Raw genomic sequence first — 13,789 nt, forward strand, 5'->3', positions numbered from 1 at the left:
TGGTTTCCACTGTGGATTTTTCTGGAGATGACAAGCTGGAATAGGGAGGTCAAACAAGCATGAGACAGAGGCCTTTCCAAGGAATACTGTGCTTTCTGCAACAGACGCATTATGTGGCTGTTGTGAGACAGACAGTGTATCACACCAAGCTCCGGTAAGGGAGTTCATATATTGTTAGTGAACATGACAAGAGCATTTTGGACAGCGCAGTAGCAGCTTCTTCATTTCCATGTGGAGGCTTGGATTGCATTTCCATCTACTTGTCTCACTTCCCCAGAACCCCATGCAGGCAGCAAACTCAGTCCCTGGGGAGAAGCAGGTGTTGTTCAGTAGCAATTCCTCTGCATGATTAAAGAAGCCACATTGACAGAGATGGTTGGAAGACCGGGGCGCAGCGGAAAAGAGAAAGAAGGCTGGGGAGAGGGATGCTAAGGGCTGCAAAGGGCTCTTGGGAGGGAAGAGTTCTAATTTAAGCAGAAAAAATCCTGGGAAATCACCTACAATGTAATTACTCCAAAGCCTTTTATTTCTAGAGCAACTATGAGAGCCCAAAGCACTTTACCCAGAGCTCACCAAGTAACCCATCATTGAAATACAGTCACTTCTTGCAGCCACCTTGGGCCAGCAACACTCTACTTCAATCTTTAGGCTTGGAAGTGACAAATAAATGCCGCAAGTGAAACTGCAGGGGAATTTAGATCTCGGAACAAATGAGCATTAGCTGAGTGTTTGTGAGATAATTAGTCCCTTAGTCACTGTGCATGTATGCCCATGACCTAAGTTAGGATCCATGGACCAAATACTGTCCTGCTGAAAACTCAAACTGAAATCACTAGAGCTTAATTTCCACCCAAAGACCTGATCCAATGGTCATTGAAATCAGTGGAAAGACTCTCACTGACTTTAATGGGGATTGGATCAGGCTCCAAGTGAATTGCTGCATTCCCAATGTCTAGAAATGTATAGCCTCAGTGAAAAGTGTTACAATGTTGCAACTAATATTGTAGTTTATACTTGTTTTTAAACAAACTGGAGATACAGCTGTGTAAAAAAGATATATGCGGGATTGTAAGACATTTGGATTGCTGCTTAGACCTCTCCGTCCCTTTGAAATCTCTTTCCTTGATTAACTACGCTTTTTGTTAAGCATATACAAGGAGGTACTTTATTCTTCAATATACAATTGGTTGTATTTGACGAGTAATCCAGGTTAAACTTTCAATGGCCACTGGCAATTCATTAGGAAAGAGAAACAGACAAACAATCAAAGAAACCATCTATAATACTTGGGGTTTGGGGAAAAATTCCTATTTGCAGTTTAGAGCATAGTTCTAGTCTGACTACTTATTAGGACCTGGAAAGCAACAAGCAAGGAGACTTTGGAAAGAAAGATCAATGTAGCTCTGACAGCCAAGTTTAAGAATACTTGTTCAGCACTAAAGAGAAAAAGGCTGGATTAAAGTGGGAAAGAAAGAAGGGATCAATAGTTCCCATCTCAGAGAAAATGAGGATTACTGGACAAGTCCCTGATCTTAGCCTTCTGGTTGCTGTCACAATTTCTTACTCAGAAATCGATTGCCTCTCTGATCACATTTTTAATGCAGTTTTGTAAGGGTTTGGGTTTACATTTAAAAAGGACAAACAGAAAGGGATAGAAGTCAGAAAAGGCCACCAGTGCTGAACCAGGGTTTGTGGATGCCTCCCAGTTCCTGGCAACACCCTGAGGAGAGAAGAGCATGGCGAATAATTTAGCCTTGGGGCTGCTTTTCAGATTAGTTTTGCCATTTTCCTTGATAGCAGGTAAGAAAATTTCCATTCATGTTTAAAGAGTAATGTATCACGATGGTATGAAAAGTGGGCAAAATTTACCTTTGATGTAATTCCATGGAGGACAGTAGATGTAGACCAGGGATGAAATTGGCCAAAGTCATTTAAAATTCAACCAAAAACAGTATGAGAGCTAAAAGAAAGAAGTTTTAACAAGTTGGTTTTAGAGAACTGCATTTGGCTACAATTTGAACGAGAGATAGTATATAAAATACAACATTGCATTGGATAGAACATCACATACTTCAGATGGGAAGAATACTAGGCAGCCACCTATTTATAGTGTGGTATTATTCATTTACAGAAGATGGAAAACACATTACATTTTCCTGAACCTTGTATTCAAGTGCTATGGTGGTTAGTAATACACAGGATGTATGTTTTGGGACATCTTGGAAGATGTTCTCTCTATTTTCCAAAATATCTTCCTGATGGATAATACTTTTAGAGAAAATTGTTTTCCAATGAAGGATCACTACCAAAATATCATGGCCCCCCTTTGAGGGCCCTCAGATTAAATCCTATTTTGCTCAGTTGATAGGTCTTTTTTAGTGAAGGTCTGTTTAGTGTATTCTTCTAATGAAGGCCCTGATTATAAAATGTGAATTGATAAAATTGCACTATATTATTATAATTTAATTTATCCATTTATAATTTAATTTATCCTGCTGAGACCTTATTGTTTTTGTACAGCTACTATATCTCTTAAGTTTTAATCATATAACTCTATCCTGGCAAAAACGCATGGACAAAATATTTTCTTTCATTGTTCTACTCTACTAGTCAATTTCATATGCAGGTTTCAATTCAGATAGCTTTGTCTTTACCGCACCAGGCAAACCTGCTCTCCTAAGTTCATATTTTCTTATTGTGGCTTGATTTCTTATTGTTGTACACTTTTGTTTTGAAAAACACTTTGTATTTAATATACTCAGTAATACTTTGCACTAACAGAGCAAGAGGCTACATTTAGGAAATTTAGCATATAATAGTACAAGTTTATATTAGGGTTAACTGATCATAAAAATATATCAGCTAAAGATTAATTGCAGCTTTGTCCTACATCCTGTATAAGTAAACAATCCTTGAAAGTAGAAACCTGCAACTTCATTACTGTTTTCATAATATTTATTACATTTATTACATAAAATTGGTCTGGATTATACATTTCTTTGTATGGTTTATAATCTAGGTTTCTTTTCCAAATACAATGCTTGAAAGGTGAATTTCCACAGCAAAAATACTTTGCCTTGCAAAGCTGGCCAATTTTTTGTTGTTGTTTTTTAACTTGGTAATATTAGTTTTATAGCTGATTAAATGAAATGCATATTTTCAATGGTTTGCATGTGTTATTGAAAATTGACTTGAAATGGAGGATTGAGGTCAATATACATTTTAAAGTTTAGTGGTCCATTTCCCAACTCTTTCATAAGACCAGGATCCCTTTGATTTCAGTGCAAGCTGTTATAAGAAGTGCAGGATTATACTGTGTGTTTATAGACAGAGGGGTACATGGGAATAGTTATATCTCCTCCCCTCAAAAAAACCCTTCATTAAAATCAAGCATGCTTCAAGCGCATTTCTCATCTATATAATCACAACACAAAAATCTTAAAAATCCCTGGCAAAGGAAAAGTTTGCATCCAAACTACCCCAAATCTAGATTCACAACCACATACTCATCCATATTCCCTTCCTACATACCACCACAACATATTCCCTGCCAATACAAACCTATACCTATCCTCAGTTCATACATCTGATTACTTATGATTAAATCTTTATCCTAAGAGTGACTGCTGTAAGTGTGGTAAGGATAATCTTTTTCATACATTATAAAGACATTTAATCTGCACTATGACAACAGGCCACAACAGAGCCTTAATTACGGAATGGTACTGATTCATGTGATAATTCAAGTGATCATCACTTTGATTGTAGAGCATGTTTTATCACTTTCCAGAACTCTTCATAGTTACCATCGATACTTATATGGCTTCCATTAGCAAGCTATCTGAGCAACAAACAGTCTTTAATGTATTTATCCTCACAATACCCCTGTTAGGTAGGGCAGTGTTGTTATGCGCATTTTACAGATGAGGAATTAAAGCAGAGACTAAGTGAGTTGCTCCAGATCACACAGGAAGTCTGTGGCAGAGTAAGGAACTTCTGAGTCCAAGGCTAGTGTCCTAGCCACTGGAACAGCAACTCTTTTCCCCCGTGTTTGTCTCTTTACACTGTAAGCACTTTAGGAATGGGAGTGTATCTTGCTATATGTCCGCAGAGCACCTAGGATATTATGGGTCCATTAAAATAGTAATAAAGAAGAAAAATGAATCTGAGAATGATTAACTGAAGAGATAACAAGGGGCAAAAAATAAAATCAAAGAAGCAAGAGGCAGAGCAAAATAACAGAATACATAATCATGGCTCTTGTACCAAAGAGTGGGGTAGTCTTATGGTTAGAAGTTAGAGGGAATGAGCGATATCTTTGAAGTAAAATATCTAAATTCCTCTACTGATCCAGTGTTAATGACACATACATTCATAGGCTTCATTTTTATTCCAGTTTATGTCTCAGTTAAAGTCAGTTTGATTATTTCACAGCGATATCGTTCAGATACAACGGGCTGTCTCTGGCCTATCTCATCTTTCTACTGCTTATTCCACTGTTCCCCAAGCCTACAGCTGTCACAATGAAAGGTAGGTGACCGCCTTCAAGTTCTAGACTATCAATATTGTGTTAAAACAAATTAAATTAATTGAATAAGTAGATTCCACCTTGTAGAATTCTATAGAGGCACATTGTGCTAAGTTCTTATTTACTTCCTTTATTTGATGTTTAAAGAGTGTAGCTGCAGTTGTATATCTTTCTATTTATTAGTCCTGGGGGATGGCCCCACTCATGGGCCTTGGGCTGGTGGATGTTTGGCCTTTCTGTGGGTGGAATTGTTTTTGTTCACAGTGCAGTTGGGAAGGGCAGGGAGCTGTTGCCCCATGCATTGTATCCATCTGATTTAGTCTGTTAGTTCTTAGGGCAGGGACCTTGGCTTGTCATGTTTCGTAGGATTCTTGGTGCGCTATCGTAACAAAGCCAGCATTTTATTTTTCAGGAGGCACACAGCAGTTCCTTAGAGCGATAAATTACACCAGCTTCACTTTCCTTATGATCCAAGTGGCGTTTCAGATTGCATTCTACTATCTGCCACCTAATGGTAAATTTCATTTCCACTGCAATAATTTATCCTATGGTAAAGAGCCCAAGGAATTCATCTACAGGAGCAGAATGCCATCATTAGAGATGGGCCTGGATCCAATTACCCCTGAGCTATAAAGGATTTTGATTGATCTCAACTTCTCCTCTGATTGCATTTCTACTCTGGGCTGAAACAAACCCTGGGTCCAAATGTTGCAGTTCAGATACAGCTCTCATTGCTCCTAAAGGTGCCCCTAATGCATTTAAATGTGCTTCAATGCCACTGAAATCCCACAATTGCTAGTCCCTTTCGGAAATCTTGACCCACATGCTTTACATGTGCAGACGAAGCATTTTGCTTGTGCAAATAATGCAAGCATGTTCTTTAGAAGTCTTTTGAAAGTCCTTAAAAGTAAAATAGATTATATTCCTTTCACCCCAGTTTTGTTGCCGTATAAAGTGATCCATATCAATGAATCTTGTTTTGGGGTGTTATACTGCACTCACTGAAGACAATAGCAAAAGCCCTCCCTATTTTACTGTTCTGCATGTTATGCAGTATTTCCACTGTCTATAGATTTACTTTTCAAAAGGATGCAGGCAGGAAAGCGAGACGCAAGCCTATTGATGAGAATGAATGTTTGGGTTGGAAAACATTAGGGCAGTGGTTCCCAAGCTTGTTCTGCCACTTGTGCAGGGAAAGCCCCTGGTGCGCCAGGCTGGTTTGTTTACCTGCCGCATCCTCAGGTTTGGCTGATCATGGCTCCCAGTGGCCGCGGTTTGCTGCTCCAGGCCAATGGGAGCTGCTGGAAGCGGCACGGGCCGAGGGACGTACTGGCCGCCGCTTCCAGCAGCCCCTTTGACCTGGAGCAGTGAACCGCAGCCACAGGGAGCCGTGATTGGCCAAACCTGTGGATGCGGCAGGTAAACAAACTGGCCCGGTCCACCAGGGGCTTTCCCTGAACAAGCAGCAGAACAAGTTTGGGAACCACTGCATTAGGGAATCAGTTTATAAACAGGTCTCTTTGTTCTTTTCCATTAGGCTATGGTTGGGAGGATGTGCTTGGTCATTTTGGAATTCTAAGGTAGGATATCAGTTGCATGTCTCTTCTTTTAAGATGTAGACACTGAAAATTGAATGCTTAATAATAATATCACAGATTTGTTTAGGTCCATAAGAAAGCACAAATTATACATGAGAACCCTAGTATTGTAGGGAATTACAATCCTTCTGCAAGCTATGTGAGCACATTTTGAAGGGGAGAATTAGTTCTTTAGGGTAGGGACCATCTCCTTATCACGTGTTTGTACAGTGCCTAGCACACAGAGGGCCTGACTCTGACTGGGGCCTTTAGGTCCTATTGTATTATACTTAAAAATAAGGGCAATATTATTTTAGTGGTTGATTTAGCAAGTATGGTCAATTAAATATACACTTAGATGTTGCAGATGGGATTGTCTGTTAATATTGGAGATCTCTCTTTTTTTGCTGATCTGAATGAGCTGTAAAAACCTTTCTATCCTATTGGTGTGGGGAAAAAAATCCATTGAATTTTCTTTACTGAGGTCTCCACTTTGCCAGGCTTGACGGTTTGCTCTGAAAAAAATACACTACAAATTCTAACGCCATTTGAACCAGAGATGCAGACTAAATGACCTTAAAACATACACCACTGGAGCTGGTAATTTTGACCAAGTGTTCTATGGCTGACTTTTATAACAAAAAACAATAAAAAAAAATGTAAATACCGAGTATCAATAACTCTTTTCTTAATGTTGCAAATGTTATAAGCTGTGTTTATAATAAAACCCTTAGTTTGCTCACGCTCTGCTAATAAAAGATCAAGAGATTTGAAGATTATATTTCTTCATTTCAGCAGATGTTCAATGCCAATTGTGGAAAAAAAGACATCTTAAAAAATTCTGCTCAGTATCTAAATGTAATATTACCTGCTATTTAATAATGTGGTATTGTACTCTGCTGTGGAATACTGAAACTACAATAAAGCAAATTGCAATAGGATAACCAAGTGCACTTCATTCTTAGGTCCTTTTTTTAATGCACAGATGCATTTCTGGGATTAGTTTTCAGATTAAATATTACAGGAACATTTGGAAAAATTAGACTCATTTCTGAGCACTAGCCTCATGTTTCACTCATGTGCTTTCCACTCTGCAGGCTCAGCAAAGTTGATGCTGGAAATGTCATCCGCCTGCTGGTTCCTGACATTGGAATGTTTTTCACTGGCTTCATGGTTATAAAGCTTTGTAAAAAACAGGTGAAACCTCTTATTCCCAAAATGCGGCTTCATTCTGAAGACCAGGAGCAGGATGAGGAGGAGCAGGATGAGGAGGAGGAGGAGGTGGTATGTTCAGCATCCTCTTACATGAATTAAGAGACTTCAACAGGCTAACCCACTGGACATTGGGGCAAAATGAATTGGGCTGTGTGTGTGGGAGCCACATGGACACTGGATTACATTCACTTACAGAAACAAAACCCGATGACTGCTCCATAGTGGGCCCGCTATGCAGGGAACTAAAGAAACAATTCCACTCCCTAAGCCAGTGGAGTGAGTCCTGCCTTATGTATTCAGACATGAGAGTTGCTTTCTCCCTATTCATGACTGTCTGTCTAGCCTGATGAGATCACAGGAACAAGCGCTCACACCTCAGACTGTATGGTTTCAGTGAAGTATTTAGGGACTCAAATGTGCCATGGCCATTATGTTTTTCAGTAGCCTTTTGTGCCTAATGCTGCATATCCATGCTGTAAACCATAGTCCTGGAATCTGTCTGGCAACACTTGGTTTTCATGCTCGGATCTTGCTTAGACATTCTTGTTTCCACAGGACTATGAAACGGAAGAAGGAGACAGTGATGAGGAAGAGACCAACTGTTTATCTGAAGAGGATTTGGGAAAAGAGGCACGTGACCGAAAACCAGGTTTCATTCAGAAAGTCACTACGTTCCTAGCAGGCTTGAAAATCATATTTGAAGCCATCCTGACAAGTGCTGGAAAGGTGGTAGCAACTCTTCTATTAGGCTTAGCAGGTAAGAATGTTAAAGCAGGAGGTTAAAAGGAAGTAAGAGTCTTCATCCCGTAAACAAAGCATGAAAAATAAGACAAGCAGCTAGAAGCAATCCTTTTCACCTCCATTGCTTGTTATTTGCTGTTGCCCAGTTATTTTTTTGTTTGATCTATGCATTGTTGTGTTGTTGTCAGCCTTTATTGTCATAGGTTATTGTTGCAAAATTGCAATCACTTATAGGGCAGAATTTCCTTTTCAGAGCTGCAGGGAGACCTTTACACAGCTATTCATTGGAGGTTGGAGAGGGGAATTTGTCTGCAATGGGCAAGTCCCTTGGCCCACTGAAAACTGTGAGGGTCTCATTTTCTTTTCTAGTTAGTTAAGATGGTTGAAGGCATCACCTGAGACTGTGTTCTGCTTGCTTAATATTTATTCATATGGAAATTAATAAATGGCACTTTCACAGTGGCTTCTCTTACTAGTTGGGGTCACTGTCCATCAATTGAGGAGCCACTTTGGCCTGATCTGTGTATCCTGTTTGCTGTGGAACAGAAGCCCTTTCATGGCCGGTTTTTCCCCCCAGGTATAATTTTGCCTTCTGTGACTTCTGCAGTCTACTTTTTCACCTTTCTCGGCTTGTGCTCCTGGTGGGCTTGTCATCGTCCCATTACCGTGGTCACCTTCAGCAGTTTGTGTGTGATGATGGCTATATTCAGTGCAGGTCACCTTGCTGCCCTTTACCTGTACCAGTTGCCATATTTTCAGGACCTGGTTCCTCCTGATGACATTTATGCCAGGTAAAGATGTCAGCTTCCATACAGAAAAGGATAGGGTTAATACTTTTAAATAAACTGTTCTAAAGGCAGAATTGAAATATATACGAAAGATCCTAAGTTGACCCACTGAGGCAGTATAAAAACAAGTAACATATCAACATTTCCCAAGGAGAGAGATCTGTAGGGAACATTTTTTCTTTTAAGCTTTTAGGACTTCCGTTACTTTGCTGTTGCCTAGTACCTTTTATCGGAGGAGTTCATAGCAATTTATAAACATTAACTAAGCCACAAGTCTTCTGTGTTTTATCATCATCATCTCCATTTTATAAATGGAGGAGTTGAGGCTAAATAACTTCCCCAAAGTCACACAGGAAAACTGTGGCAGGAGAATAGAATGTAATCCAGAAAAATCCTGGCCCAATTGAAGTCAATGGGAGTTTTGCTGTTGACCTCAGTGGGCCAGGAGGTCACTTGAGGACTCATGCCCAGTCGCCTTCTCTAACCACTAGGGTGCATCAGGAATTTGTCATGGTCTCTTTAATAATTACTCTGAGTTGCAAATAAAGGCAGTTTGACAGAACAATAAAAATGAGGATGATCAGTGAGATCTTATTTTTAGTAGTAAAGTATTTAGTATTATTTGACACTATTCTTAAAAATTCTAAATAATAAAACAGCAATAGTAAAAATTATAGAATACAACCAGTGTTAGCACTGTCTCCAACTTTTGTTTCTCCAGGTTCCTGGGGATGGTGGCGCTTATCAAGACAAACACCACAGAAATCTGGAAGCTGCAGATTCATTCTGGATTAAGCTGGCCTGTGTTTTTAAATCCTCTTTTGCTGCTTGTATTGTATTATTCACTGGTCCTGTTGCTACAGCAGTGGGCTCTGAGTCCTAAGGTAATGCATGGGTCAAAGTGCAGAATGGACAGGACAGATCACAAATGGCACCATAATTAAATACAGCCATATTCAAGAGAGAAATCAAGAAAAAAATCTGTCTTTCCATATGCTTTCTCCATTCCCCCCCTGGAATTTATGAGGGAGGCCTGGCAAGAAGTTCTTTAAATATTCATCCCTCTTGTCCTGTGCACTGCACAAATGTGAAAACAGGCCATGTCTGCTGTTTCAGTTCCCAACTGGATCATGTCCATGGAATATAATAAGGGTGATAGCCAGTAACAGTGCCGTAACCATTGCATTGGATAGCATGTAGCTGTATCCAGAGGTGGTGTGACATCTGTCTGTTATATTTCCTTTAATACAGGAATGTGAAGAGGGCATCCAGTCACCACCAGAAGAGCAGAGTAAGTTGGAGGTGGACACCATGCTCTGGATGGCAAAGAATGAGAAGAAAAGGGTAATGGCTATCTTAAGACGGTTTCTGCAACTGTTACAGGGGATATTAATGGTTCAGAATTTGGGTTTTGTACGAAGGGCCAACATTTTCACCAGTGAATGCCTAAAGGTAGGCCCTTAAATCCGTAATTAGACACCTCAGTAAGTGGCTGGATTGCCGAGACTGCTGAGCATCTAAGAACTCCCATAGACACCACATTGGGTGCAGTCACTTCGCTTCACTGTTTTCTTGGTGCACTCTGGAAACCAGCTGTGACATTTATAGGGCTAGTTGCATCTCTGTCTCCTTTCTGGTCTCTGAGTACACTCCTTCAGGTGTCAGGCCTTGTGCCTTTTCCTGCCCCAGCGTGGACTATTGCAATTCTTCCACTCTTAGGCTGGGCCCTGGGATACAGTACCCTATGCATCAACTGGTCTTACATAGTTACATGAAATCTTACTGAATTTGGGCCCCTGCAGTTCTTCCCTTTGGGAGTCTGACTAGTGGTGAACGCTGTGCTCAGACAGCCTTCTGAAAACCACATATTGTTTATTCTAACAGTAGGAACAAAGGATTTTAACCAACCAAACAGTCCACATTCATCTCTTACTTAAAAACGTATCATCTCCCAGTGGTAATCTATGCAGGTGTAACTTCTTCAGATACCTCACTGTGCCTCCATCTTAGTCTGGTTCTCCCAAACCGCCTCCCACTTTTGACCTCCTATGTTTGCAGGACTTTTCCTGTCCTGGCTTTTTCTCTTAAAAACTCTCAGGTGTTTGCTGCGAAGTGGCTTATCTTGAGCCATTCTTTCCCTTCTTGCTTCCCCACTGCCAGTCTCCTGTTAGTCCCCAGTATAGTCATACAATAAACATCCCAATAGCCAGGTCAACATACAGTATTCATCAATTACAGAGTAGCTCCAAATCTGTCACACCAGCATCCTAGACTAATGCATGGCACAGTGTCTGTAGAAAAGATAGGCAGGAGAAACACTATTCTATTTCCTTTTCTAGGTGGCTTATTTTTCAAATGGAAGCTGGCAGGACACGCCCCTTTTACAGTGTGAACATGGCAGGAGCCTCACAGCCAGTGCGGACACCAGTGAAGGACACAGCGCTCCTCTCTCAGGTACTGTACATCTCAAAGTGATGTTTGAATCATTGCATGAAAAAGCATGACACACAAACCATGAAGTGTAGTAGGCATCTATCATCTTGGAAAGCAGGCAGCACCAAGAAGACTAGGAAAGAAAGAATTTGATTTCATTCTGCATTTGTCATACTCACAGCATCTCCCAGTACATTTTTCTGATCGAGGTTATACAGGTAGACCAGGCTCCTCCTTCTACAGCTGGCTCTGTCACTGCCATCTTGGAAAACAAGCTAATTTTTGAATGAGGTGTGGAATGCAGCATCCTCGGTGGGTGAGGCCAAGGAGTCTTGTGCATTAGATGATACCTGCAGCAAGGCAAAAGCTGCAGGTAAATGAGTTTGCGTTACGGGCAGTTATATTTGCACATGTAAAGCAAGAATTTATCTCCATCCATTTAATATTGATTATTTCGGAGGTATATTTTCTACACAGTATCTGTGGAGGTATGGTCAACTCCTTCCAGAGTTCAGGGGAGTTGCACGCATACCTCCTTAAGTGCAGTCACAAAACACACACCCCTAAGACAAGACTTCTAAAGGATACAGAATACCATCAATTCTCAAAATAAGGGCTCAGCTTTGTACTAGAGACCTTTCAATCACCTTATCTATACACTTTACATTTCTTACAGAGGATAGCACCTGCCCTGAAAATGCAGACGCTGATGGGGATGGGACTAGCAGTATGGCAGTACTAGGGCAGTTCATTATGAATCAAAGTTATGTCAGTGCACTGATTGCCATGATGGTAAGATATGGAGTTGATGGAACTCTTTTTTCTACCTTCTTGTCATTTTCTGTTTTCCATTTGCCTTCCTAAAGAGCTTGTTATAGCGTGGAATACATTCATTGGAAAACATTGTAGAGTGTCTCAAAACCTTGTAAGAAACGGATTCACTGCTTTCTTCTAGGGCAAGGCTTCATATTCTGCACTACTTTCATGAAGCCCAACAAAATTCTGCATATATTGTGCATGTGGAATGTGTTGTAGAATCAGGAATGGTGAATAGATCAGCACTGCCCATTGCAGAGTAAAATGTTAGTAAGGAGTAATACAGCAATGAGTGGATTCTGATCTGCTACATAGTAAATCCACAGCAAATTCACTTTCCGAGCAAGCTCTGAGAATATTCTCCCCTTGCCATTGCAATGAAGAACACAAATAGAAAACGCATATCTGGTCATAAGAAATCCTATCTACTCTGATTTTGTAATGGGCAGTGCACTTTGGGCTAAATTTTCAGCTAATCTCAAACTGGCCCTACCGTTTTGTGTCCACCTTTGCACAGATGAGTGCATGTACCTGTGTTACACGCAGAGAACCTGCACCTGGGTGCAAATCAGGCTGCTGGTTGTCCAGCCGCATGATAGCGGGACAGGAAATAGAAATATGTTCACTTTTGTGGCCACAGGGGCATGTGCCAAAGTGGAGTGCAAAATTAAAGACTGAAGCTGGTAATACGCCTCTTGCTTTTCAGCTATCCCTGATTTTAGCTTCATTAAGATTTAAACAGCAGCATTCTTTCACTTAGATGTATTTGTTTGCAGGTTTGGAGCATCACCCACAACAGCTGGCTGACTTTTGTTCTGCTGATTTGGTCTTGTATCATTTGGATGGTTCGTGACCGGCGTCGTTATGCCATGCGTAGCTCTCCGTTCCTTGCCATCTATGGGAATATCCTGGTGATCCTCAATTTCTTTGTAGGGTTCAATATTTCACAAGAAGAACTGTTTCCTGAAATTCCAACCTCCGTGCTCATTGACTTTGATTTAAAACCATATTCTTTCCCATGTGTGCATCTTGGTGTTAAGGTACAGCCTTGGTGTTTTCTCATTTAATTGCAATGCTAGTAATGCAGACACAGGAAAGAACCAAGAAAATACATATTTATAAGTTGCGCCTCCATTTTGGGAGAAAAAAATTGAGATTGTGATCAGGGACCAAATGAGAAAGACTCACAGACTCGATAGAGATAGTCACAAGAGATTTACACAGTGTGGTCATCATGTACTTATCAAACCCAATTCATTTCTTTGAAAGAATGGTAGTAAAAGCAGAAAGGGCCTGATGAAGTTGGCTTAATTTGCTTGGACTTTTATGAGGCTTTGATTCAGCACAGTGTGCCTGGTTAGCAAGAGATGAGTCTGAGCCACAAAATTTGGAACCAGATATATATCTGAAGTTGCTGAAAGGTTCAGGGTGTTCCGATTTGGTTTTTGGTCTCAGTGCATTATACAGATTGAGGCCAGCTGCAAAATTCAGATCTGGGTCCAAACTCTCCCAGAGTTCAGGGGTTTGATCCAGGCTCATCTCTAGCCTGTGGAGATTGGTTAATACTCAGTTGTTTAAAAATGGACTTTGTAAGAGAGGCCAAGAAGTGGAGGCAAGAAGTGGTGGCAAATAGTTAAGATCAAATATGTGTAAGAGAAAATGAAGGTGAACCAGAATCCCTATGAATTAAT

At 40.5% G+C, this 13,789-nt stretch overlaps 1 protein-coding gene across 1 annotated transcript in view; it reads left to right on the forward strand.

The window, feature by feature from the left end:
* The first annotated feature begins 4,523 nt into the window (after nucleotides 1-4,523).
* Nucleotides 4,524-13,789, forward strand: part of LOC140897151 (piezo-type mechanosensitive ion channel component 2) — a 61,905-nt gene continuing 52,639 nt past the window's right edge. The window contains exons 1-10 of the mRNA XM_073309522.1: nucleotides 4,524-4,530; nucleotides 6,066-6,108; nucleotides 7,203-7,389; nucleotides 7,876-8,077; nucleotides 8,669-8,852; nucleotides 9,571-9,733; nucleotides 10,101-10,301; nucleotides 11,189-11,303; nucleotides 11,959-12,074; nucleotides 12,875-13,138. Of these exons, the coding sequence (XP_073165623.1) occupies nucleotides 4,524-4,530; nucleotides 6,066-6,108; nucleotides 7,203-7,389; nucleotides 7,876-8,077; nucleotides 8,669-8,852; nucleotides 9,571-9,733; nucleotides 10,101-10,301; nucleotides 11,189-11,303; nucleotides 11,959-12,074; nucleotides 12,875-13,138 (1,482 nt within the window). The remainder of the gene's footprint in view (nucleotides 4,531-6,065; nucleotides 6,109-7,202; nucleotides 7,390-7,875; nucleotides 8,078-8,668; nucleotides 8,853-9,570; nucleotides 9,734-10,100; nucleotides 10,302-11,188; nucleotides 11,304-11,958; nucleotides 12,075-12,874; nucleotides 13,139-13,789) is intronic.

Source organism: Lepidochelys kempii, chromosome 13 (genome assembly GCF_965140285.1).
Source record: "Lepidochelys kempii isolate rLepKem1 chromosome 13, rLepKem1.hap1, whole genome shotgun sequence".
NCBI classification, from domain to species: domain Eukaryota; kingdom Metazoa; phylum Chordata; order Testudines; family Cheloniidae; genus Lepidochelys; species Lepidochelys kempii.